The sequence below is a fragment of the Cheilinus undulatus genome, linkage group 19 (assembly GCF_018320785.1).
Source record: "Cheilinus undulatus linkage group 19, ASM1832078v1, whole genome shotgun sequence".
Taxonomy (NCBI): domain Eukaryota; kingdom Metazoa; phylum Chordata; class Actinopteri; order Labriformes; family Labridae; genus Cheilinus; species Cheilinus undulatus.
The window spans coordinates 645,093-670,987 of record NC_054883.1 but is presented as its reverse complement, the minus strand read 5'-3'; the positions used below and the strand labels follow the sequence as shown (position 1 = coordinate 670,987).

At 42.4% G+C, this 25,895-nt stretch overlaps 1 protein-coding gene across 1 annotated transcript; it reads left to right on the top strand.

Annotated features, from left to right (window-relative positions):
• The first annotated feature begins 9,276 nt into the window (after nucleotides 1-9,276).
• On the top strand, nucleotides 9,277-25,766 carry LOC121527593 (leucine-rich repeat-containing protein 30-like). The gene is made up of 7 exons (XM_041814608.1): nucleotides 9,277-9,444; nucleotides 10,266-10,397; nucleotides 11,482-11,595; nucleotides 20,193-20,327; nucleotides 20,547-20,680; nucleotides 21,529-21,577; nucleotides 21,767-25,766. The coding sequence occupies exons 1-7, from the start codon at nucleotides 9,292-9,294 to the stop codon at nucleotides 21,914-21,916; spliced, it is 867 nt and encodes a 288-aa protein (XP_041670542.1). The 5' UTR covers nucleotides 9,277-9,291; the 3' UTR covers nucleotides 21,917-25,766.
• Nucleotides 25,767-25,895: the final 129 nt, after the last annotated feature.

Below are 25,895 nucleotides of genomic sequence, written 5' to 3'. Positions count from 1 at the left end.
AGTCCATCCACATTTGATGCCTCTGGGAATGTTCATTTCAGACCCTGCTTAGGTAGAATTTGTTGTTTTGATATGGCGGATTAACAATAATATCATCATGATACTATCAGCGGATATTAGCTTAAAAAGTAAATATTGGCATATTTTAGGTGAAAAGATCGACTCTAAATATTGGGCTATATCCGCCTTAAATATTGGCTTATATCAACCTTTAATCCTGACTTATATTAGTTCTAAATATAAGCCTAAATCAGCCTTGAATATTCACTATCTTAAATATCAGCCTGTATCAGCTCCAGGTATCGGCCAACATCAGCCTTAAACACTGGATGTATCAGCATTCATTTCTGGCCAATATTATCTCTAAACATTGGTCTGTATCAGCCTTAAACATTAGCCTTATTCAGCCTTAAATATTGGCCTATATAAGCTGTAAATATTGATCTACATCAGAGTCAAATATCTAAGCCTGTATCAGCCTTGAATATTGGCCTATATCAGCCTTAAATCATGGCCTATATCAGCCTTAAATACTGGCCTGTATCAGCCTTAAATATTGGCCTCTATCATCTCTAAATACTGGCCCATATCAGCCTTAAACATTGGCCTTCATCAGCCTTAAATATTGGCCTATATCAGCCTTAAATACTGTCCTATATCAGCCTTAAATATTGGCCTATATCAGCAGTAAATATTGATCTACATGAGAGTCAAATATCTAAGCCTGTATCAGCCTTGAATATTGGCCTTCATCAGCTTTCAATAGAGGCCTATATCAGCCTTTAACATTGGCCTTCATCAGCCTTAAATACTGGCTTATATCTGCTCTAAACGTCAGCCTCTATCAGCTCTTAATATTGGCCTTCATCAGCCTTAAATATTGGCCTATATCAGCCTTAAATATTGGCCTATATCAGCCTTAAATATTGGCCTATATCAGCCTTAAATACTTGTCTATATCAGCCTTAAATATTGGCCTTTATCAGCCTTAAATATTGGCCTATATCAGCCTTTAACATTGGCCTATATCAGCCTTAAATACTGGCCTGTATCAGCCTTAAATATTGGCCTATATCATCTCTAAATACTGGCCCATATCAGCCTTAAACATTGGCCTTCATCAGCCTTAAATATTGGCCTATATCAGCCTTAAATACTGTCCTATATTAGCCTTAAATATTGGCCTATATCAGCTGTAAATGTTAATCTACATGAGAGTCAAATATCTAAGCCTGTATCAGCCTTGAATATTGGCCTTCATCAGCTTTCAATAGAGGCCTATATCAGCCTTTAACATTGGCCTTCATCAGCCTTAAATACTGGCTTATATCTGCTCTAAACGTCAGCCTCTATCAGCTCTTAATATTGGCCTTCATCAGCCTTAAATATTGGCCTATATCAGCCTTAAATATTGGCCTATATCAGCCTTAAATATTGGCCTATATCAGCCTTAAATACTTGTCTATATCAGCCTTAAATATTGGCCTTCATCAGCCTTAAATATTGGCCTATATCAGCCTTTAACATTGGCCTATATCAGCCTTAAATACTGGCCTGTATCAGCCTTAAATATTGGCCTATATCATCTCTAAATACTGGCCCATATCAGCCTTAAACATTGGCCTTCATCAGCCTTAAATATTGGCCTATATCAGCCTTAAATACTGTCCTATATTAGCCTTAAATATTGGCCTATATCAGCTGTAAATGTTAATCTACATCAGAGTCAAATATCTAAGCCTGTATCAGCCTTGAATATTGGCCTTCATCAGCTTTCAATAGAGGCCTATATCAGCCTTTAACATTGGCCTTCATCAGCCTTAAATACTGGCTTATATCTGCATAAAACATCAGCCTATATCAGCTCTTAATATTGGCCCATATCAGCCTTAAACATTGGCCTTCATCAGCCTTAAAGATTGGCCTATATCAGCCTTAAACATTGGCCTATATCAGCCTTAAATACTGGCCTATATCAGCCTTAAATATTGGCCTTCATCAGCCTTAAATACTGGCCTATATCAGCCTTAATACTGGCCTATATCAGCCTTAAATACTGGCCTATATCAGCCTTAAACATTGGCCTATATCAGCCTTAAATACTGGCCTGTATCAGCCTTAAATATTGGCTTTATCAGCTCTTAATATTGGCCTTCATCAGCCTTAAATACTGTCCTATATCAGCCTTAAATATTGGCCTGTATCAGCCTTAAATACTGGCCTATATCACCATTAAAAATTGGCCTATATCAGCCTTAAATACTGGCCTGTATCAGCCTTAAATATTGGCCTCTATCATCTCTAAATACTGGCCCATATCAGCCTTAAACATTGGCCTTCATCAGCCTTAAATATTGGCCTGTATCAGCCTTAAATATTGGCCTCTATCATTTCTAAATACTGGCCCATATCAGCCTTAAACATTGGCCTTCATCAGCCTTAAATATTGGCCTATATCAGCCTTAAATACTGTCCTATATCAGCCCTAAATATTGGCCTCTATCAGCTCTTAATATTGGCCTTCATCAGCCTTAAATACTGTCCTATATCAGCCTTAAATATTGGCCTGTATCAGCCTTAAATACTGGCCTATATCACCATTAAAAATTGGCCTATATCAGCCTTAAATACTGGCCTGTATCAGCCTTAAATATTGGCCTCTATCATCTCTAAATACTGGCCCATATCAGCCTTAAACATTGGCCTTCATCAGCCTTAAATATTGGCCTATATCAGCCTTAAATACTGTCCTATATCAGCCCTAAATATTGGCCTCTATCAGCTCTTAATATTGGCCTTCATCAGCCTTAAATACTGTCCTATATCAGCCTTAAATATTGGCCTGTATCAGCCTTAAATACTGGCCTATATCAGCCTTAAATATTGGCCTGTATCAGCCTTAAATACTGGCCTATATCAGCCTTAAATATTGGCCTATATCAGCCTTAAATACTGGCCTGTATCAGCCTTAAATATTGGCCTCTATCATCTCTAAATACTGGCCCATATCAGCCTTAAATATTGGCCTATATCAGCAGTAAATATTGATCTACATGAGAGTCAAATATCTAAGCCTGTATCAGCCTTGAATATCGGCCTACATCAGCTTTCAATAGAGGCCTATATCAGCTTTTAACATTGGCCTTCATCAGCCTTAAATACTGGCTTATATCTGCTCCAAACATCAGCCTCTATCAGCTCTTAATATTGGCTTTCATCAGCCTTAAACATCGGCTTATTTCTGCTCTAAACATCAGCCTCTATCAGCTCTTAATATTGGCTTTCATCAGCCTTAAACATCGGCTTATTTCTGCTCTAAACATCAGCCTCTATCAGCTCTTAATATTGGCTTTCATCAGCCTTAAACATTGGCTTATTTCTGCTCTAAACATCAGCCTCTATCAGCTCTTAATATCAGCCATACTTAGTTTTAGTCAGGACCAATCATCCGTCATCGGCTCTTTCTTGGTCTCCCCTCATTCCTTGAACTTCCTGAGTGTTTTTAGACTGAAGTTGTAGCTCTGAACTGTATTTATTGATTGATCCGCCCATCTGTAGAGCTCTCCTTTCCTCCAGGATGGTGGCGGCTCAGACGCTGACTGACAGCAGCAGCTGACTGAGAGTCAAAGGTGAGGCCTAGTTGTCCCCACTCGTCCTCAAATAGACCCCCTCTCTCTTTCCCCCTCTCTCTCTCAGTAAACACTCGATCGCCCTCTCTAACAGTCAGTTTCTCTCTTCATTGATCTGTTAGTGATCAGGTCATGTGACCCCAGCCGTCAGCCGTCATGTTTATGAGGAGATAAAGAGACGCTCAGCAGGACGCCTCAGACGTGAAGACACATTTATGAGGTGAGAGCTAGACGTGTGATGGCGTGTTAACTCTCAGATAAATCTTACAGCTGGGGTTCTCAACCAGTGAGTCAGGGCCCAAATGTGGGCCACAAAGCTGTCTTTACAGGTCACAGACATCTGCATGAAAAAATAAGTCTGGTACAGGCTTTTATTTTGAAGGATGTGTCTTTCTACATCATGTTTATTTCCATTGAATGTCCAAACTCTGTCTTTCTTTAATTCAGTGAGCTTAGTCTGAATGGAGATCATTTTTACATTACTAAAGCAGTGTGCTAATAAATGATACATGTTAAACTTAATACAGTAACAGTATTAGAACTGTTATGTATTTAAATCTAGGTTTAACCTGACAAATTACAGACTGACATTAAGGTTAAAGTAGTATCTTTTTTAATGACTAAAATTTAAAAGGTTAAAAAACATTAAATTTGGGTCACAGTTTATTTAAACACACACGTGAAGGTCAGCTTTGATTGTTTTAAAGAGAAAATTCCAACAACGTGCTAATTTTCTATAGATAACTCACCATTTATCAGTGATGATCAAACTCTATATGGTTACATTAGATGACCATGTTTATGTATTTGTTTATTTTATTTATTGACCTTAAAATTGATATAAAAGCAGTAAAATGTTTAAAATGATGTAGTGCCTTTATTAATTATTTTTTTGTTAATAAAACTGACATACTCTGTGGTGTATGAAACAATCTTTTATTTTTAATGAATCAACCAATCAGACACAGGTAGAGGATGGACCAATCAGGTTAGCTCTGCCCGTTGTTGCTGTGCTGTTCACCTTTGATCTCACTGAGAGTCCCAACATTCTATCGCACACACTCATGGTAAAAGTCTGAGAGCCAAAAATCATCATCAGACTCCATCAGGAATTATTAAAAATCTGTCAAAGAGAGAAAAAAGTGAATCTAGCCTAAAGAGCTGAAAATGATTCTGTTTTTTAAAACCAAAATGAAGTCTGCAGGAGAAGCTGAGGTGGAGTTTTGGGGCTTGGACGTGGACTGATATTATGTGTATGTATGTGTGATAGAATGTTGGGACTATCTTACTGAGATCAAAGGAGGACAGCACAGCAACAACGGGCAGAGCTAACCTGATTGGTCCATCCACTTCCTGTTTCCTATTGGTTGGATCAGAGAAAATTCCAGAGCAGAGATACATTTAGAGTGCAGAGAAAGTTTCAAACTAAAATCCAGAGTTTCAGTCTCCAGGAGCATTAGAGCGCAGAGTCTGAATAAAGTAAGACCTGAAGGTGGCAGAGATGCCGTCCTGTTCTTTCTGCTTTATTTGGCTAACTGTAGAGATCACCAATGTTTGATGTTTTTACCTGTAGAGTTCACCTGAACCATAGAGACTACAGCAGCAACACCTGGACAACACCTGGGCAACACCTGGACAACAACAGGAAAAATGGAAAAAACACCTGAACAATGGTAAATGAGGACAGATGAATTTATACCCTCAGGCCAGAGTGACCCAAAAAACAGCACACCTGGACACCAAAGTCACACCTGAGCACCAAAGTCACACCTGGACACCAAAATCACACCTGGACACCAAAGTCACACCTGGACACCAAAGTCACACCTGAGCACCAAAGTCACACCTGGACACCAAAGTCACACCTGGGCACCAAAATCACACCTGGACACCAAAGTCACACCTGGACACCAAAATCACACCTGGACACCAAAGTCACACCTGAGCACCAAAGTCACACCTGGACCCCAACATCACACCTGGACAGCAAAGTCACACCTGAGCACCAAAGTCACACCTGGACACTAAAGTCACACCTGGACACTTAAATCACACCTGGACACCAAAGTCACACCTGGACACCAAAATCACACCTGGACACTAAAGTCACACCTGAGCACAAAGTCACACCTGAGCACCAAAGTCACACCTGAGCACCAAAGTCACACCTGGACACCAAAGTCAACGCTGGACAACAAAATGAACGCTGGACACTAAAGTCACACCTGGACACCAAAGTCAACGCTGGACACCAAAGTCAACGCTGGACACTAAAGTCACACCTGGACACTAAAATCACACCTGGACACCAAAGTCACACCTGGACACCAAAGTCACACCTGAGCACCAAAGTCACACCTGGACACTAAACTCACACCTGAGCACAAAGTCACACCTGGACACCAAAGTCACACCTGGACACCAAAGTCACACCTGAGCACCAAAGTCATACCTAGACACTAAAATCACATCTGGACACCAAAGTCACACCTGCACACCAAAGTTACAGCTGGACACCAAAGTCACACCTGGACACTAAACTCACCTGTACACTAAAGTCACACCTGGACACCAAAGTCACATCTGGGCACCAAAGTCACATCTGGACACCAAAGTCACACCTGGGCACCAAAATCACACCTGGGCACCAAAGTCACACCTGGACACCAAAGTCATACCTGATCACCAAAGTCACACCTGGGCACCAAAGTCACACCTGGGCACCAAAGTCACACCTGGACACCAAAGTCACACCTGAGCACCAAAGTCACACCTGGGTACCAAAGTCACACCTGAGCACCAAAGTCACACCTGGGCACCAAAGTCACACCTGGACACTAATGATACACCTGGACATCAAAATCACACCTGGGCACCAAAGTCACACCTGAGCACCAAAGTCACACCAGAGCACCAAAGTCACACCTGGACACTAATGATACACCTGGGCACCATATTCACACCTGGACACCAAAGTCACACCTGGGCACCAAAGTCACACCTGGACATTAAAATCACACCTGGACACCAAAGTCACACCTGAGCACCAAAGTCACACCAGAGCACCAAAGTCACACCTGGACACTAAAATCACATCTGGACACCAAAGTCACACCTGGACACCAACATCACCCCTGGACACCAAAATCACACCTGGACACCAAAGTCACACCTGAGCACCAAAGTCACACCTGGACACTAAAATCACACCTGGACACCAAAGTCACACCTGGGCACCAAAGTCACACTTGGGTATCAAAGTCACACCTGGGCACCAAAGTCACACCTGGACACCAAAGTCACACCTGGACACCAAATTCACACCTGGACACCAAAGTCACACCTGGACACCAAAGTCACACCTGGACACCAAAGTCCCACCTGGAAACTAAAGTCACACCTGGACACCAAAGTCACACCTGGACACCAAAGTCACACCTGGACACCAAAATCACACCTGGACACTAAAGTCACACCTGAGCACAAAGTCACACCTGAGCACCAAAGTCACACCTGAGCACCAAAGTCACACCTGGACACCAAAGTCAACGCTGGACAACAAAATGAACGCTGGACACTAAAGTCACACCTGGACACCAAAGTCAACGCTGGACACCAAAGTCAACGCTGGACACTAAAGTCACACCTGGACACTAAAATCACACCTGGACACCAAAGTCACACCTGGACACCAAAGTCACACCTGGACACCAAAGTCACACCTGAGCACCAAAGTCACACCTGGACACTAAACTCACACCTGAGCACAAAGTCACACCTGGACACCAAAGTCACACCTGGACACCAAAGTCACACCTGAGCACCAAAGTCATACCTAGACACTAAAATCACATCTGGACACCAAAGTCACACCTGCACACCAAAGTTACAGCTGGACACCAAAGTCACACCTGGACACTAAACTCACCTGTACACTAAAGTCACACCTGGACACCAAAGTCACATCTGGGCACCAAAGTCACACCTGGACACCAAAGTCACACCTGGGCACCAAAATCACACCTGGGCACCAAAGTCACACCTGGACACCAAAGTCATACCTGATCACCAAAGTCACACCTGGGCACCAAAGTCACACCTGGGCACCAAAGTCACACCTGGACACCAAAGTCACACCTGAGCACCAAAGTCACACCTGGGTACCAAAGTCACACCTGAGCACCAAAGTCACACCTGGGCACCAAAGTCACACCTGGACACTAATGATACACCTGGACATCAAAATCACACCTGGGCACCAAAGTCACACCTGAGCACCAAAGTCACACCAGAGCACCAAAGTCACACCTGGACACTAATGATACACCTGGGCACCATATTCACACCTGGACACCAAAGTCACACCTGGGCACCAAAGTCACACCTGGACATTAAAATCACACCTGGACACCAAAGTCACACCTGAGCACCAAAGTCACACCAGAGCACCAAAGTCACACCTGGACACTAAAATCACATCTGGACACCAAAGTCACACCTGGACACCAACATCACCCCTGGACACCAAAATCACACCTGGACACCAAAGTCACACCTGAGCACCAAAGTCACACCTGGACACTAAAATCACACCTGGACACCAAAGTCACACCTGGGCACCAAAGTCACACTTGGGTATCAAAGTCACACCTGGGCACCAAAGTCACACCTGGACACCAAAGTCACACCTGGACACCAAATTCACACCTGGACACCAAAGTCACACCTGGACACCAAAGTCACACCTGGACACCAAAGTCCCACCTGGAAACTAAAGTCACACCTGGACACCAAAGTCACACCTGGACACCAAAGTCACACCTGGGTATCAAAGTCACACCTGGGCACCAAAGTCACACCTGGACACCAAAGTCACACCTGGACACCAAAGTCACACCTGGACACTAAAATCACACCTGGACACCAAAGTCACACCTGGGTATCAAAGTCACACCTGGACACTAAACTCACATTGACACCAAAGTCCCACCTGGAAACTAAAGTCACACCTGGACACCAAAGTCACACCTGGACACCAAAGTCACACCTGGGTATCAAAGTCACACCTGGGCACCAAAGTCACACCTGGACACCAAAGTCACACCTGGACACCAAAGTCACACCTGGACACTAAAATCACACCTGGACACCAAAGTCACACCTGGACAGCAAAGTCACACCTGAGCACCAAAGTCACACCTGGACACTAAAATCACACCTGGACACCAAAGTCACACCTGGGCACCAAAGTCACACTTGGGTATCAAAGTCACACCTGGGCACCAAAGTCACACCTGAGCACCAAAGTCACACCAGAGCACCAAAGTCACACCTGGACACTAATGATACACCTGGGCACCATATTCACACCTGGACACCAAAGTCACACCTGGACACCAAAGTCACACCTGGACATCAAAGGGAAAAAAATACCTCTTGATACAAAAGAAACGCCTCTGTGACACGTCAGACTACCTGCAATAGTTACCTGCAGAGAAGAACACCTGGATGACTCTGGGAGAAAAGAGTAGCACCTGAACAACACAGGAATCACTAACACCTGGCTACAGGAGTCACACCTGAACAGGTGGGAAGAAGACAAGATTAAGCAAACTAAAGAGGTTCTGGGTGTTGGGAAGGGGGCGTGGCCTGAAGGTGGAGGATGGGAGGAGCTGTGTGTCGGGAGGAGGTGAAGGAGGAGAAGAGGAGGAGCGAAGGGCGGGAGGAGACTCTGACGTCAGCGGACCGAATCCGTCGGTTCATCGTAAAACAGTTTGGGTATAACGTCCTGAGCCTGGCCCGCCGTGGACTCAAGGTGAGAGCGCCAATCCAACAGGAAATGAGAATGTATACGCCAGGAACACATCTGTGTGGGAACGTTGTCAATATGTTTGTGTAATTTGGACCATCAGTAGGAGATTGTCTGATATCTGACTGATAATTAAAAATGATCCTGTACCATGATGAGCTCTCCACAGTCAGAGTGAGAACAGAACTTTAAACTGCGGTTAAATGCTCGGTGTGTACAGTTCCTCCACTAGGGGGCTCTCAACTAGAACAATAACACATTATGGTGAGTCCTACTCAGCTCTGCTCATCTCGGTTGTTAATGTCCTGTTTGGAACTAAAAATGCTCTTCATAAGGCATTTTTACTCAACAGAAAACCAACATGTGGTTTTCCTACACACACTCAGAATGAGGGAGAAAAACTGTTAAAAAGGCACCTCTTTGTTCATAATGGAGTTGTGGGACAGTTTCCAGCAAACCTGGAAGCGGGTAGACTCGAGAAGTGTTGCTCTTAACTCTCTGGAAATGCTAATTTGGGGTTTTTTGTGTTATAGAGGTCAGTTTGGTGATTGAACTCACAGCCAATGGCAGCCTCCATGAAAAGACATGCCCATTTACGGTTTAAAGAATCAAGGAAATACCAGAGATTCTGTTAGACCTCCGTTAAAACTACATGTCATAGGAATGAGCACTTTATAATGAATAAAGATGTCAGTGTAGAAATTCTACATCTTACATGATGAAATCAAATTCATTGGGTTTAATTTTTTCTATTGTGTTTCAAGTAACATTAAAGTTAAATGTTTCAGCAGTTGACCCTTTTGGGCCTCCATACTCTCGTCATTTAGGAGCCTCCTGATGAATTGTGGGAGCTGCTGGAGTTGGAGAAGTTGAATCTTTCTCTGAACATTCTGAAGGTTCTTCCTCCTCAGCTTGCTCTGCTCTCCAACCTCGTCGTCCTCAACCTGTGGGGCAACCAGGTAACTCCCCCGGCTACTCACACACCACCAGGTAACTCACCTGTCCAATCACACACCACCAGATAACTCTCCTGTCCACTCACACATCACCAGGTAACTCACCTGTCCACTCACACATCACCAGGTAACTCACCTGTCCACTCACACATCACCAGGTAACTCACCTGTCCACTCACACATCACCAGGTAACTCACCTGTCCACTCACACATCACCAGGTAACTCACCTGTCCACTCACACACCACCAGGTAACTCACCTGTCCACTCACACACAACCAGGTAACTCACCTGTCCACTCACACACCACCAGGTAACTCACCTGTCCACTCACACACCACCAGGTAACTCACCTGTCCACTCACACACCACCAGGTAACTCACCTGTCCACTCACACATCACCAGGTAACTCACCTGTCCACTCACACACCACCGGGTAACTCACCTGTCCACTCACACACCACCAGGTAACTCACCTGTCCACTCACACATCACCAGGTAACTCACCTGTCCACTCACACACCACCGGGTAACTCACCTGTCCACTCACACACCACCGGGTAACTCACCTGTCCACTCACACATCACCAGGTAACTCACCTGTCATGTTTTTATTTATGCTGTGGAACGGTACCACTGTTCCTGCCTATATGTCTTATTTAACCAAAACGCTGTGCCCCCCCCCCCCCCCCCCCCAGCAGCTGCTCTGTGTGCTGCAGAAATAAAACATCTAATCTCTTCTTAATCCACCGGGATCCTGTTACATCCTCTCTGAACCCCTCCTCCTCCTTTAACCTTCTTTCATGAACTCAGAGAAAGAACAGAATGTATAACACAGCACCCCCTACAGGCAGCAGGCTTCAGTACACCAACAACTAACTCAGTCCTATTTCTAATGTTTATTCTGTGATGTAAGGTGAGCCCTGGTGTAGAAACGCCATCGGTAGTCACCACCAGCTTTTAGGAAACGGATGAGACGACAACACCCACCTGTTTAAGAAGAAACAACACTCCTTCTGAGGCTTGATGGTGATATTATTATCATGGTGGGGCTGTAAACCAGGTGTGTTCTTCCTCTGTGTGTAGCTCAGCAGTCTGCCTGCAGAGATCGGTCAGCTGAGGAGGCTCCGGGTTTTATTCGCCTACAGAAACCAACTGACTGAAGTCCCCGAGGAGCTGGGAGCCTGTACGCAGCTGGAGGTACTGCATGTACTGCTGGAAACACTGAAATAATTTCTACTAATGCCAAAAACGGCTGTTCCTGTGGTTATTTGGAGGCCCCAGGCAGGGAATATGAGGCCCCTCTCCATTTAGCTAATATCCATTATAGTGAGTGAACAGAAAATTCCAAAGCATCTGTTTTCAGGAACCAAATCCAGAGAACTACAGGACATATCCAGATGGTAAATGTAAATCCCAACAGCTAACCTTACTTCATCAGAACTCAAACACCTCCTTATCATGAAAAACCTAAGTCCTTCTTCAACCAAAACAGATTATTTATACAAAAGTCTGCATATTTCACCTCTCTATTCCTATTAGAACACAGAAGTACCAAAAATCTTTCCCTTGTAGAGTGTCCTTTGTTGATAACCCTCCCTCTACCAGCTCCACCCACTTTCCAAAAATTGCCGACTGTGGCCTACTATTTGGAAAATGTAGAGGGGACAGGCCCCAAGGTCCCCAGCTTCACCAACATTCCGTCCTCTGCTTTTGAAGACCATTGCATCAAAGCTTCACCAATATTCCGTCCTCTGCTTTTGAAGACGATGTCATCAAAGCTTCACCAACATTCCGTCCTCTGCTTTTGAAGACGATGTCATCAAAGCTTCACCAACATTCCATCCTCTGCTTTTGAAGACGATGTCATCAAAGCTTCACCAACATTCCGTCCTCTGCAGTTGACGACGATGTCATCAAAGCTTCACCAACATTCCATCCTCTGCTTTTGAAGACGATGTCATCAAAGCTTCACCAACATTCCGTCCTCTGCATTTGACGACGATGTCATCAAAGCTTCACCAACATTCCATCCTCTGCTTTTGAATACGATGTCATCAAAGCTTCACCAACATTCCATCCTCTGCTTTTGAAGACGATTGCATCAAAGCTTCACCAATATTCCGTCCTCTGCTTTTGAAGACGATGTCATCAAAGCTTCACCAACATTCCGTTCTCTGCTTTTGAAGACGATGTCATCAAAGTTTGACCATTATTCTGTCCTCTGCTTTTGAAGACAATGTCATCAAAGATTCACCAACATTCTGTCCTCTGCATTTGAAGAACTCATCAAAGACTCACCAACATTCCATCCTCTGCTTTTGAAGACCATTGCATCAAAGCTTCACCAATATTCCGTCCTCTGCTTTTGAAGACGATGTCATCAAAGCTTCACCAACATTCCGTCCTCTGCTTTTGAAGACGATGTCATCAAAGCTTCACCAACATTCCATCCTCTGCTTTTGAAGACGATGTCATCAAAGCTTCACCAACATTCTGTCCTCTGCATTTGACGACGATGTCATCAAAGCTTCACCAACATTCCATCCTCTGCTTTTGAATACGATGTCATCAAAGCTTCTCACCAACATTCCATCCTCTGCTTTTGAATACGATGTCATCAAAGCTTCACCAACATTCCATCCTCTGCTTTTGAAGACGATGTCATCAAAGCTTCACCAACATTCCGTCCTCTGCTTTTGAAGACGATGTCATCAAAGTTTGACCATTATTCTATCCTCTGCTTTTGAAGACAATGTCATCAAAGATTCACCAACATTCTGTCCTCTGCATTTGAAGAACTCATCAAAGACTCACCAACATTCCATCCTCTGCTTTTGAAGACGATGTCATCAAAGCTTCACCAACATTCTGTCCTCTGCATTTGACGACAATGTCATCAAAGATTCACCAACATTCTATCCTCTGCTTTTGAAGACAATGTCATCAAAGCTTCACCAACATTCTGTCCTCTAGTTTTGAAAACCTCATCAAAGCTTCACCTACATTCCGTCCTCTGCTTTTGAAGACGATGTCATCAAAGATTCACCAACATTCCATCCTCTGCTTTTGAAGACGATGTCATCAAAGATTCACCAACATTCTGTCCTCTGCATTTGAAGAACTCATCAAAGACTCACCAACATTCCATCCTCTGCTTTTGAAGACCATTGCATCAAAGCTTCACCAATATTCTGTCCTCTGCTTTTGAAGACGATGTCATCAAAGCTTCACCAACATTCCATCCTCTGCTTTTGACAACAATGTCATCAAAGATTCACCAACATTCTGTCCTCTGCTTTTGAAGACCTCATCAAAGCTTCACCAACATTCTGTCCTCTGCTTTTGAAGACAATGTCATCAAAGATTCACCAACATTCTGTCCTCTGCTTTTGAAGACCTCATCAAAGCTTCACCAACATTCCGTCCTCTGCTTTTGAAGACAATGTCATCAAAGATTCACCAACATTCTGTCCTCTGCTTTTGAAGACGATTGCATCAAAGCTTCACCAATATTCCTTCCTCTGCTTTTGAAGACGATGTCATCAAAGCTTCACCAACATTCCGTCCTCTGCTTTTGAAGACGATGTCATCAAAGTTTGACCATTATTCTGTCCTCTGCTTTTGAAGACAATGTCATCAAAGATTCACCAACATTCTGTCCTCTGCATTTGAAGAACTCATCAAAGACTCACCAACATTCCATCCTCTGCTTTTGAAGACCATTGCATCAAAGCTTCACCAATATTCCGTCCTCTGCTTTTGAAGACGATGTCATCAAAGCTTCACCAACATTCTGTCCTCTGCTTTTGAAGACGATGTCATCAAAGCTTCACCAATATTCCATCCTCTGCTTTTGAAGACGATGTCATCAAAGCTTCACCAACATTCTGTCCTCTGCATTTGACGACGATGTCATCAAAGCTTCACCAACATTCTGTCCTCTGCTTTTGAAGACGATGTCATCAAAGCTTCACCAACATTCCGTCCTCTGCTTTTGAAGACGATGTCATCAAAGCTTCACCAACATTCTGTCCTCTGCATTTGACGACGATGTCATCAAAGCTTCACCAACATTCCATCCTCTGCTTTTGAATACGATGTCATCAAAGCTTCACCAACATTCCATCCTCTGCTTTTGAATACGATGTCATCAAAGCTTCACCAACATTCCATCCTCTGCTTTTGAAGACGATGTCATCAAAGCTTCACCAACATTCCGTCCTCTGCTTTTGAAGACGATGTCATCAAAGTTTGACCATTATTCTGTCCTCTGCTTTTGAAGACAATGTCATCAAAGATTCACCAACATTCTGTCCTCTGCATTTGAAGAACTCATCAAAGACTCACCAACATTCCATCCTCTGCTTTTGAAGACGATGTCATCAAAGCTTCACCAACATTCTGTCCTCTGCATTTGACGACAATGTCATCAAAGATTCACCAACATTCTATCCTCTGCTTTTGAAGACAATGTCATCAAAGCTTCACCAACATTCTGTCCTCTAGTTTTGAAAACCTCATCAAAGCTTCACCTACATTCCGTCCTCTGCTTTTGAAGACGATGTCATCAAAGATTCACCAACATTCCGTCCTCTGCTTTTGAAGACGATGTCATCAAAGCTTCACCAACATTCTGTCCTCTGCATTTGAAGACAATGTCATCAAAGATTCACCAACATTCTGTCCTCTGCTTTTGAAGATGATGTCATCAAAGCTTCACCAACATTCTGTCCTCTGCTTTTGAAGACGATGTCATCAAAGCTTCACCAACATTCCATCCTCTGCTTTTGACAACAATGTCATCAAAGATTCACCAACATTCTGTCCTCTGCTTTTGAAGACCTCATCAAAGCTTCCCCAACATTCTGTCCTCTGCTTTTGAAGACAATGTCATCAAAGATTCACCAACATTCTGTCCTCTGCTTTTGAAGACCTCATCAAAGCTTCACCAACATTCCGTCCTCTGCTTTTGAAGACAATGTCATCAAAGATTCACCAACATTCTGTCCTCTGCTTTTGAAGACGATTGCATCAAAGCTTCACCAATATTCCTTCCTCTGCTTTTGAAGACGATGTCATCAAAGTTTGACCATTATTCTGTCCTCTGCTTTTGAAGACAATGTCATCAAAGATTCACCAACATTCTGTCCTCTGCATTTGACGACGATGTCATCAAAGCTTCACCAACATTCTGTCCTCTGCTTTTGAAGACGATGTCATCAAAGCTTCACCAACATTCCGTCCTCTGCTTTTGAAGATGATGTCATCAAAGCTTCACCAACATTCCATCCTCTGCTTTTGAAGACGATGTCATCAAAGCTTCACCAACATTCTGTCCTCTGCATTTGACGACGATGTCATCAAAGCTTCACCAACATTCCATCCTCTGCTTTTGAATACGATGTCATCAAAGCTTCACCAACATTCCGTCCTCTGCATTTGACGACGATGTCATCAAAGCTTCACCAACATTCCATCCTCTGCTTTTGAATACGATGTCATCAAAGCTTCACCAATATTCCGTCCTCTGCTTTTGAAGACGATGTCATCAAAGCTTCACCAACATTCCGTCCTCTGCTTTTGAAGACGATGTCATCAAAGTTTGACCATTATTCTGTCCTCTGCTTTTGAAGACAATGTCATCAAAGATTCACCAACATTCTGTCCTCTGCATTTGAAGAACTCATCAAAGACTCACCAACATTCCATCCTCTGCTTTTGAAGACGATGTCATCAAAGCTTCACCAACATTCCGTCCTCTGCTTTTGAAGACAATGTCATCAAAGATTCACCAACATTCTGTCCTCTGCTTTTGAAGATGATGTCATCAAAGCTTCACCAACATTCTGTTCTCTGCTTTTGAAGACGATGTCATCAAAGCTTCACCAACATTCTGTCCTCTGCTTTTGAAAACCTCATCAAAGCTTCACCTACATTCCGTCCTCTGCTTTTGAAGACGATGTCATCAAAGCTTCACCAACATTCCGTCCTCTGCTTTTGAAGACGATGTCATCAAAGCTTCACCAACATTCTGTCCTCTGCATTTGAAGACAATGTCATCAAAGATTCACCAACATTCTGTCCTCTGCTTTTGAAGATGATGTCATCAAAGCTTCACCAACATTCTGTCCTCTGCTTTTGAAGACGATGTCATCAAAGCTTCACCAACATTCCATCCTCTGCTTTTGACAACAATGTCATCAAAGATTCACCAACATTCTGTCCTCTGCTTTTGAAGACGATGTCATCAAAGCTTCACCAACATTCTGTCCTCTGCATTTGAAGACAATGTCATCAAAGATTCACCAACATTCTGTCCTCTGCTTTTGAAGACGATGTCATCAAAGCTTCACCAACATTCCGTCCTCTGCTTTTGACAACAATGTCATCAAAGATTCACCAACATTCTGTCCTCTGCTTTTGAAGACCTCATCAAAGCTTCACCAACATTCTGTCCTCTGCTTTTGAAGACAATGTCATCAAAGATTCACCAACATTCTGTCCTCTGCTTTTGAAGACCTCATCAAAGCTTCACCAACATTCTGTCCTCTGCTTTTGAAGACAATGTCATCAAAGATTCACCAACATTCTGTCCTCTGCTTTTGAAGACAATGTCATCAAAGATTCACCAACATTCTGTCCTCTGCTTTTGAAGACCTCATCAAAGCTTCACCAACATTCTGTCCTCTGCTTTTGAAGACGATGTCATCAAAGATTCACCAACATTCTGTCCTCTGCTTTTGAAGACGATGTCATCAAAGCTTCACCAATATTCCGTCCTCTGCATTTGAAGACGATGTCATCAAAGCTTCACCAAAATTCCGTCCTCTGCTTTTGAAGACGATGTCATCAAAGCTTCACCAACATTCTGTCCTCTGCTTTTGAAGACAATGTCATCAATGATTCACCAACATTCTGTCCTTTGGTTTTAAGACCTCATCAAAGCTTCACCAATATTCCGTCCTCTGCTTTTGAAGACGATGTCATCAAAGCTTCACCAACATTCCGTCCTCTGCTTTTGAAGACAATGTCATCAAAGATTCACCAACATTCTGTCCTTTAGTTTTTAAGACCTCATCAAAGCTTCACCAATATTCCATCCTCTGCTTTTGAAGACGATGTCATCAAAGCTTCACCAACATTCTGTTCTCTGCTTTTGAATACGATGTCATCAAAGCTTCACCAACATTCCGTTCTCTGCTTTTGAAGACAATGTCATCAAAGCTTCACCAACATTCCGTCCTCTGCTTTTGAAGACGATGTCATCAAAGCTTCACCAACATTCTGTCCTCTGCTTTTGAAGACAATGTCATCAAAGATTCACCAACATTCTGTCCTTTAGTTTTTAAGACCTCATCAAAGCTTCACCAATATTCCGTCCTCTGCTTTTGAAGACGATGTCATCAAAGATTCACCAACATTCCGTCCTCTGCTTTTGACAACAATGTCATCAAAGCTTCACCAACATTCCGTCCTCTGCTTTTGAAGACGATGTCATCAAAGCTGCACCAACATTCCGTCCTCTGCTTTTGACAACAATGTCATCAAAGCTTCACCAACATTCCGTCCTCTGCTTTTGAATACGATGTCATCAAAGCTTCACCAATATTCCGTCCTCTGCTTTTGAAGACGATGTCATCAAAGATTCACCAACATTCCGTCCTCTGCTTTTGACAACAATGTCATCAAAGCTTCACCAACATTCTGTCCTCTGCTTTTGAAGACAATGTCATCAAAGATTCACCAACATTCTGTCCTTTAGTTTTTAAGACCTCATCAAAGCTTCACCAATATTCCGTCCTCTGCTTTTGAAGACGATGTCATCAAAGCTTCACCAACATTCTGTCCTCTGCTTTTGAAGACGATGTCATCAAAGCTTCACCAACATTCCGTCCTCTGCTTTTGAAGAAGATGTCATCAAAGATTCACCAACATTCCGTCCTCTGCTTTTGAAGACGATGTCATCAAAGCTTCACCAACATTCCGTCCTCTGCTTTTGACAACAATGTCATCAAAGATTCACCAACATTCTGTCCTCTGCTTTTGAAGACCTCATCAAAGCTTGACCAACATTCTGTCCTCTGCTTTTGAAGACAATGTCATCAAAGATTCACCAACATTCTGTCCTCTGCTTTTGAAGACCTCATCAAAGCTTCACCAACATTCTGTCCCCTGCTTTTGAAGACGATGTCATCAAAGATTCACCAACATTCTGTCCTCTGCTTTTGAAGACGATTGCATCAAAGCTTCACCAATATTCCGTCCTCTGCATTTGAAGACGATGTCATCAAAGCTTCACCAAAATTCCGTCCTCTGCTTTTGAAGACGATGTCATCAAAACTCACCAACATTCCGTTCTCTGCTTTTGAAGACGATGTCATCAAAGCTTCACCAACATTCCGTTCTCTGCTTTTGAAGACGATGTCATCAAAGCTTCACCAACATTCCGTTCTCTGCTTTTGAAGACGATGTCATCAAAGCTTCACCAATATTCTGTCCTCTGCTTTTGAAGACAATGTCATCAAAGATTCACCAACATTCTGTCCTTTAGTTTTTAAGACCTCATCAAAGCTTCACCAATATTCCGTCCTCTGCTTTTGAAGACGATGTCATCAAAGCTTCACCAACATTCTGTCCTCTGCTTTTGAAGACGATGTCATCAAAGATTCACCAACATTCCGTCCTCTGCTTTTGAAGACGATGTCATCAAAGCTTCACCAACATTCCGTCCTCTGCTTTTGAAGACGATGTCATCAAAGCTGCACCAACATTCCGTCCTCTGCTTTTGAATACGATGTCATCAAAGCTTCACCAACATTCCGTTCTCTGCTTTTGAAGACAATGTCATCAAAGCTTCACCAACATCTGGTTCTCTGCTTTTGAAGACGATGTCATCAAAGCTTCACCGACATTCTGTCCTCTGCTTTTGAAGACAATGTCATCAAAGATTCACCAACATTCTGTCCTTTAGTTTTTAAGACCTCATCAAAGCTTCACCAATATTCCGTCCTCTGCTTTTGAAGACGATGTCATCAAAGCTTCACCAACATTCTGTCCTCTGCTTTTGAAGAAGATGTCATCAAAGCTTCACCAACATTCCGTCCTCTGCTTTTGAAGACGATGTCATCAAAGCTTCACCAACATTCCGTCCTCTGCTTTTGAAGACGATGTCATCAAAGCTTCACCAACATTCCGTCCTCTGCTTTTGAAGACGATGTCATCAAAGCTTCACCAACATTCCGTTCTCTGCTTTTGAATACAATGTCATCAAAGCTTCACCAACATTCCGTCCTCTGCTTTTGAAGACGATGTCATCAAAGCTTCACCAACATTCCGTTCTCTGCTTTTGAATACAATGTCATCAAAGCTTCACCAACATTCCGTCCTCTGCTTTTGAAGACGATGTCATCAAAGCTTCACCAACATTCCGTCCTCTGCTTTTGAAGACGATGTCATCAAAGCTTCACCAACATCTGGTCCTCTTCTTTCATTGCTGAAAATTGGAGTTAGTTTGTCTTTTTTCCTGTAAGAGATTTAAAGGAACACTGAAAAGAAATGGGTAGACGATGTGTCAGTGGAAATGCTAAGTTCACATTAATAATCAGACATGCAGTGAGATTTGTTGAGTTGTTTTACTCTGATTAAAGATCTGAGGTCAACATCTAAATAAAATGAAAGATGACCGAAAGTTGATCTCTGTTGGACTCCAGGATCAGATATGAGTGCCAACATCAGCTGTAGGGTTAAATAATGACTAATGGTATGTTTTTCTCTACCGCTGCTCTGTCAAACAGGTGTTGAGTCTGGCCAATAACCAGCTGTCCTCGCTGCCCGCCTCCCTCTCCAACCTCACCAGACTCAGGAAGCTGAACCTGAGCCACAACCACATCGCTCACATCCCTGGCTGCGTCTACAACATGAAGGCTCTGGTACGTCCTGTGCATGTTTGAATCCCCTGGAATGAAACATAAGTTTGAGCCCCCAGGTGATGGAGCAGATATGACGGCATGACAGTGAACACAAGACAGATCATGTGATTCAAGTCTGTTCTGATCCAGCTGGTGAAGGATCCAATCAGCTCCTACTTAATGAGTGATTATGTTTAATCCTGATTACCTGATGATCAATCACTTCCTCTTTCCCTGCAGGTGTTCCTTCACCTGGCCTGTAACCGCCTGGAAAACCTGGCAGAAAACATCCAGTCCCTGGTGGAGCTCAAGATCCTCATCGTGGAGGGGAATAGCCTCCACTCCCTCCCCAAGGCCCTCTGCTGCCTCACCAGGTAACAGTCCAGTGACAAACCAGGTAACAGTGAGCCGGGTAAAAATAAACCAGGTAACAATAATCCAGGTAACAATAATCCAGGTAACAAAGATCCAGGTAACAATAATCTAGGTAACAATAATCCAGGTAACAATAATCCAGGTAACAATGATTCAGGACACAGTGAGCCGGGTAACAATAAACCAGGTAACAATAATCCAGGTAACAATGATCCAGGTAACAATAATCCAGGTAACAATAATCCAGGTAACAATGATCCAGGTAACAATGATCCAGGACACAGTGAGCCGGGTAACAATAATCCAGGTAACAATAATCCAGGTAACAAAGATCCAGGTAACAATAATCCAGGTAACAATAATCCAGGTAACAATAATCCAGGTAACAATGATCCAGGTAAAAATGATCCAGTTAACAGTGAGCCTGGTAACAATAAACCAGGTAACAATAATCCAGGTAACAATAATCCAGGTAACAATGATCCAGGTAAAAATGATCCAGGTAACAGTGAGCCGGGTAACAATAATCCAGGTAATAATGATCCAGGTAACAATGATCCAGGTAACAATAATCCAGGTAACAATAATCCAGGTAACAATAATCCAGGTAACAATGATCCAGGTAACAATGATCCAGGTAACAATAATCCAGGTAACAGTGAGCCGGGTAACAATAAACCAGGTAACAATAAACCAGGTAACAATAATCCAGGTAACAATGATCCAGGTAACAATGAACAAGGAAACAATGACTCAGGTAACAACAAACCAGGTAACAATCAAACAGGTAAATCCTCTGTTTTGGGTTATTTTGTAGCATTAATGATATTATATTTGACCCCTGTAGGTTGGAGTTGCTGAATTTGGACTTTAACGACATCAAAGATGTTCCTCAGGTAAAAACACCTGTTGATTGTGAGGATGATGATGATGATGGTGATGGTGATAATGATGACGATGATGAAGATGAAGATGAAGATGATGATGATGATGGTGATGATGATGATTATGATGATGATGATGATGACTGTGAAGATAAAGGAATGGTGAATGACTAGTGAATGAAGATGCTTTTTGTAATTCAGGAGATGCATCAGCTGTCCCGGTTGGAGAAGCTGGCCTGCCATCCTCTGGATAAAGGTCTCCACATTGTCCACAACCCACTGCTGAAGCCTGTGAAGGAGGTGTTGGAGGGTGGACTCACTGCCCTCTACAGCTACCTGCAGGCAACTTAGAGGTCCGGGCGGGGCTTCAGGATCACCTTAGACCTTACGGTTAACTGGTTAGAGGGTCAAGGGAGTGATATGGAGAGATATGGATATGGAGCTTTAAACCTACTTAGAGCTCTACAGAGGTAGATATGGAGCTTTAAACCTACTTAGAGCTCTACAGAGGTAGATATAGAGCTTTAAACCTACTTAGAGCTCTACAGAGGTAGATATGGAGCTTTAAACCCACTTAGAGCTCTACAGAGGTAGATATGGAGCTTTAAACCCACTTAGAGCTCTACAGAGGTAGATATAGAGCTTTAAACCTACTTAGAGCTCTACAGAGGTAGATATAGAGCTTTAAACCCACTTAGAGCTCAACAGAGGTAGATAAAGAGCTTTAAACCCACTTAGAGCTCTACAGAGGTAGATATAGAGCTTTTAACCTACTTAGAGCTCTACAGAGGTAGATATAGAGCTTTAAACCTACTTAGAGCTCTACAGAGGTAGATATGGAGCTTTTAACCTACTTAGAGCTCTACAGAGGTAGATATAGAGCTTTAAACCTACTTAGAGCTCTACAGAGGTAGATATGGAGCTTTAAACCTACTTAGAGCTCTAGAGAGGTAGATATAGAGCTTTAAACCTACTTAGAGTTCTACAGAGGTAGATATGGAGCTTTTAACCTACTTAGAGCTCAACAGAGGTAGATATAGAGCTTTAAACCTACTTAGAGCTCTACAGAGGTAGATATGGAGCTTTTAACCTACTTAGAGCTCTACAGAGGTAGATATAGAGCTTTAAACCTACTTAGAGCTCTACAGAGGTAGATATGGAGCTTTTAACCTACTTAGAGCTCAACAGAGGTAGATATGGAGCTTTTAACCTACTTAGAGCTCTACAGAGGTAGATATGGAGCTTTTAACCTACTTAGCTCTACAGAGGTAGATATGGAGCATTAAACCTACTTAGAGCTCTACAGAGGTAGATATGGAGCTTTAAACCTACTTAGAGCTCTACAGAGGTAGATATGGAGCTTTTAACCTACTTAGAGCTCTACAGAGGTAGATATGGAGCATTAAACCTACTTAGAGCTCTACAGAGGTAGATACAGAGCTTTAAACCTACTTAGAGCTCTACAGAGGTAGATACTGAGCTTTAAACCTACTTTAAGCTCTACAGAGGTAGTTATGGAGCTTTAAACCTACTTAAAGCTCTACAGAGGTAGATATGGAGCTTTTAACCTACTTAGAGCTCTACAGAGGTAGATATAGAGCTTTAAACCTACTTAGAGCTCTACAGAGGTAGATATGGAGCTTTTAACCTACTTAGAGCTCAACAGAGGTAGATATGGAGCTTTTAACCTACTTAGAGCTCTACAGAGGTAGATATGGAGCTTTTAACCTACTTAGCTCTACAGAGGTAGATATGGAGCATTAAACCTACTTAGAGCTCTACAGAGGTAGATATGGAGCTTTAAACCTACTTAGAGCTCTACAGAGGTAGATATGGAGCTTTTAACCTACTTAGAGCTCTACAGAGGTAGATATGGAGCATTAAACCTACTTAGAGCTCTACAGAGGTAGATACAGAGCTTTAAACCTACTTAGAGCTCTACAGAGGTAGATACGGAGCTTTAAACCTACTTTAAGCTCTACAGAGGTAGTTATGGAGCTTTAAACCTACTTAAAGCTCTACAGAGGTAGATATGGAGCTTTAAACCTACTTAAAGCTCTATAGAGGTAGATATGGAGCTTTAAACCTACTTTATGCTCTACAGAGGTAGATATGGAGCTTTAAACCTACTTAGAGCTCTACAGAGGTAGATATGGAGCTTTAAAACCATCTTAGAGTTCTACAGAGGTAGATATGGAGCATTAAACCTACTTTGAGCTCTACAGAGGTAGATACGGAGCTTTAAACCTACTTAAAGCTCTACAGAGGTAGATATGGAGCTTTAAACCTACTTAGAGCTCTACAGAGGTAGATATGGAGCTTTAAACCTACTTAAAGCTCTACAGAGGTAGATACGGAGCTTTAAACCTTCTTAGAGCTCTACAGAGGTAGATATGGAGCTTTAAACCTACTTAGAGCTCTACAGAGGTAGATATGGAGCTTTAAACCTACTTAAAGCTCTACAGAGGTAGATATGGAGCTTTAAAACCATCTTAGAGTTCTACAGAGGAAGATATGGAGCTTTTAACCTACTTAAAGCTCTACAGAGGTAGATATGGAGCTTTTAACCTACTTAGAGCTCTACAGAGGTAGATATGGAGCTTTTAACCTACTTAGAGCTCTACAGAGGTAGATATAGAGCTTTAAACCTACTTAGAGCTCTACAGAGGTAGATATGGGGCTTTTAACCTACTTAGAGCTCTACAGAGGTAGATATAGAGCTTTAAACCTACTTAGAGCTCTACAGAGGTAGATATGGAGCTTTTAACCTACTTAGAGCTCAACAGAGGTAGATATGGAGCTTTTAACCTACTTAGAGCTCTACAGAGGTAGATATGGAGCTTTTAACCTACTTAGCTCTACAGAGGTAGATATGGAGCATTAAACCTACTTAGAGCTCTACAGAGGTAGATATGGAGCTTTTAACCTACTTAGAGCTCTACAGAGGTAGATACTGAGCTTTAAACCTACTTAAAGCTCTACAGAGGTAGATATGGAGCTTTTAACCTACTTAAAGCTCTATAGAGGTAGATACGGAGCTTTAAACCTACTTTATGCTCTACAGAGGTAGATATGGAGCTTTAAACCTACTTAGAGCTCTACAGAGGTAGATATGGAGCTTTAAAACCATCTTAGAGTTCTACAGAGGTAGATATGGAGCATTAAACCTACTTTGAGCTCTACAGAGGTAGATACGGAGCTTTAAACCTACTTTGAGCTCTACAGAGGTAGATACGGAGCTTTAAACCTACTTTATGCTCTACAGAGGTAGATATGGAGCTTTAAACCTACTTAGAGCTCTACAGAGGTAGATATGGAGCTTTAAACCTACTTAAAGCTCTACAGAGGTAGATACAGAGCTTTAAACCTACTTAGAGCTCTACAGAGGTAGATATGGAGCTTTAAACCTACTTAAAGCTCTACAGAGGTAGATATGGAGCTTTAAAACCATCTTAGAGTTCTACAGAGGAAGATATGGAGCTTTTAACCTACTTAAAGCTCTACAGAGGTAGATATGGAGCTTTAGAACCATCTTAGAGCTCCCCAGAGGTAGAAAGGGAGCTCTAAAACCTACTTAGAGCTCTACAGAGGTAGATATGGAGCATTAAACCTACCTAGAGCTCTTCAGAGGTAGATATGGAGCTCTTAAATGGTCTTAGAACTCTACAGAGGTAGTTATGGAGTCTTAAACCAACATAGAGCTTTTAAGAGACTTTGGGCAGGCATTTACAGCTAACTTTAAGCATTTCAGAGGAAGATGTGGTGCTTTAAACTTGCTAAACACTATCATGTTTATAGATCAGCTGTTTCTGAGAGTCAGGGTTTGAGTGAGGGGGGTTAAAGGGATTTTTAATAACTGAAGTTTGGGTTTTTATGACGGGGTCTTTACTTTGTGAGTAATGAGGTAAAAAGATGTTTCAGACCATGATAATGAAAGACCAGTGGAGTCATTGCTGATTCTGTGTTCCTGTCATGTTACAGCTCATGTTTGCCCTTTGACCTTCTTTTTAATGTTGCTTAGTTTGCAGCTCTCTATGATGTCTGGGGTCCTGATGAAGCTGCTGCGTTCTTACCTTGGTCAGGGTTTCGTTCAGGTCCTTTAACTGTTTGGGTTCTTGCTGATGTTTTAAGTCTCATCTGTTCTGTTATCTTTGTCTTCTGTTTGCCTCTACACACATCAAAAAACTCTGTAAACCCTGTTTATGAGTGCTATACAAATAAAGTTTTATTATCATTATTATTTCTATTATTATTATTGTTATTATTATTGATTATTATTATTATTATTATTTTTAGTAGTAGTAGTAGTAGTAGTAGGTGAGGTAGTTGT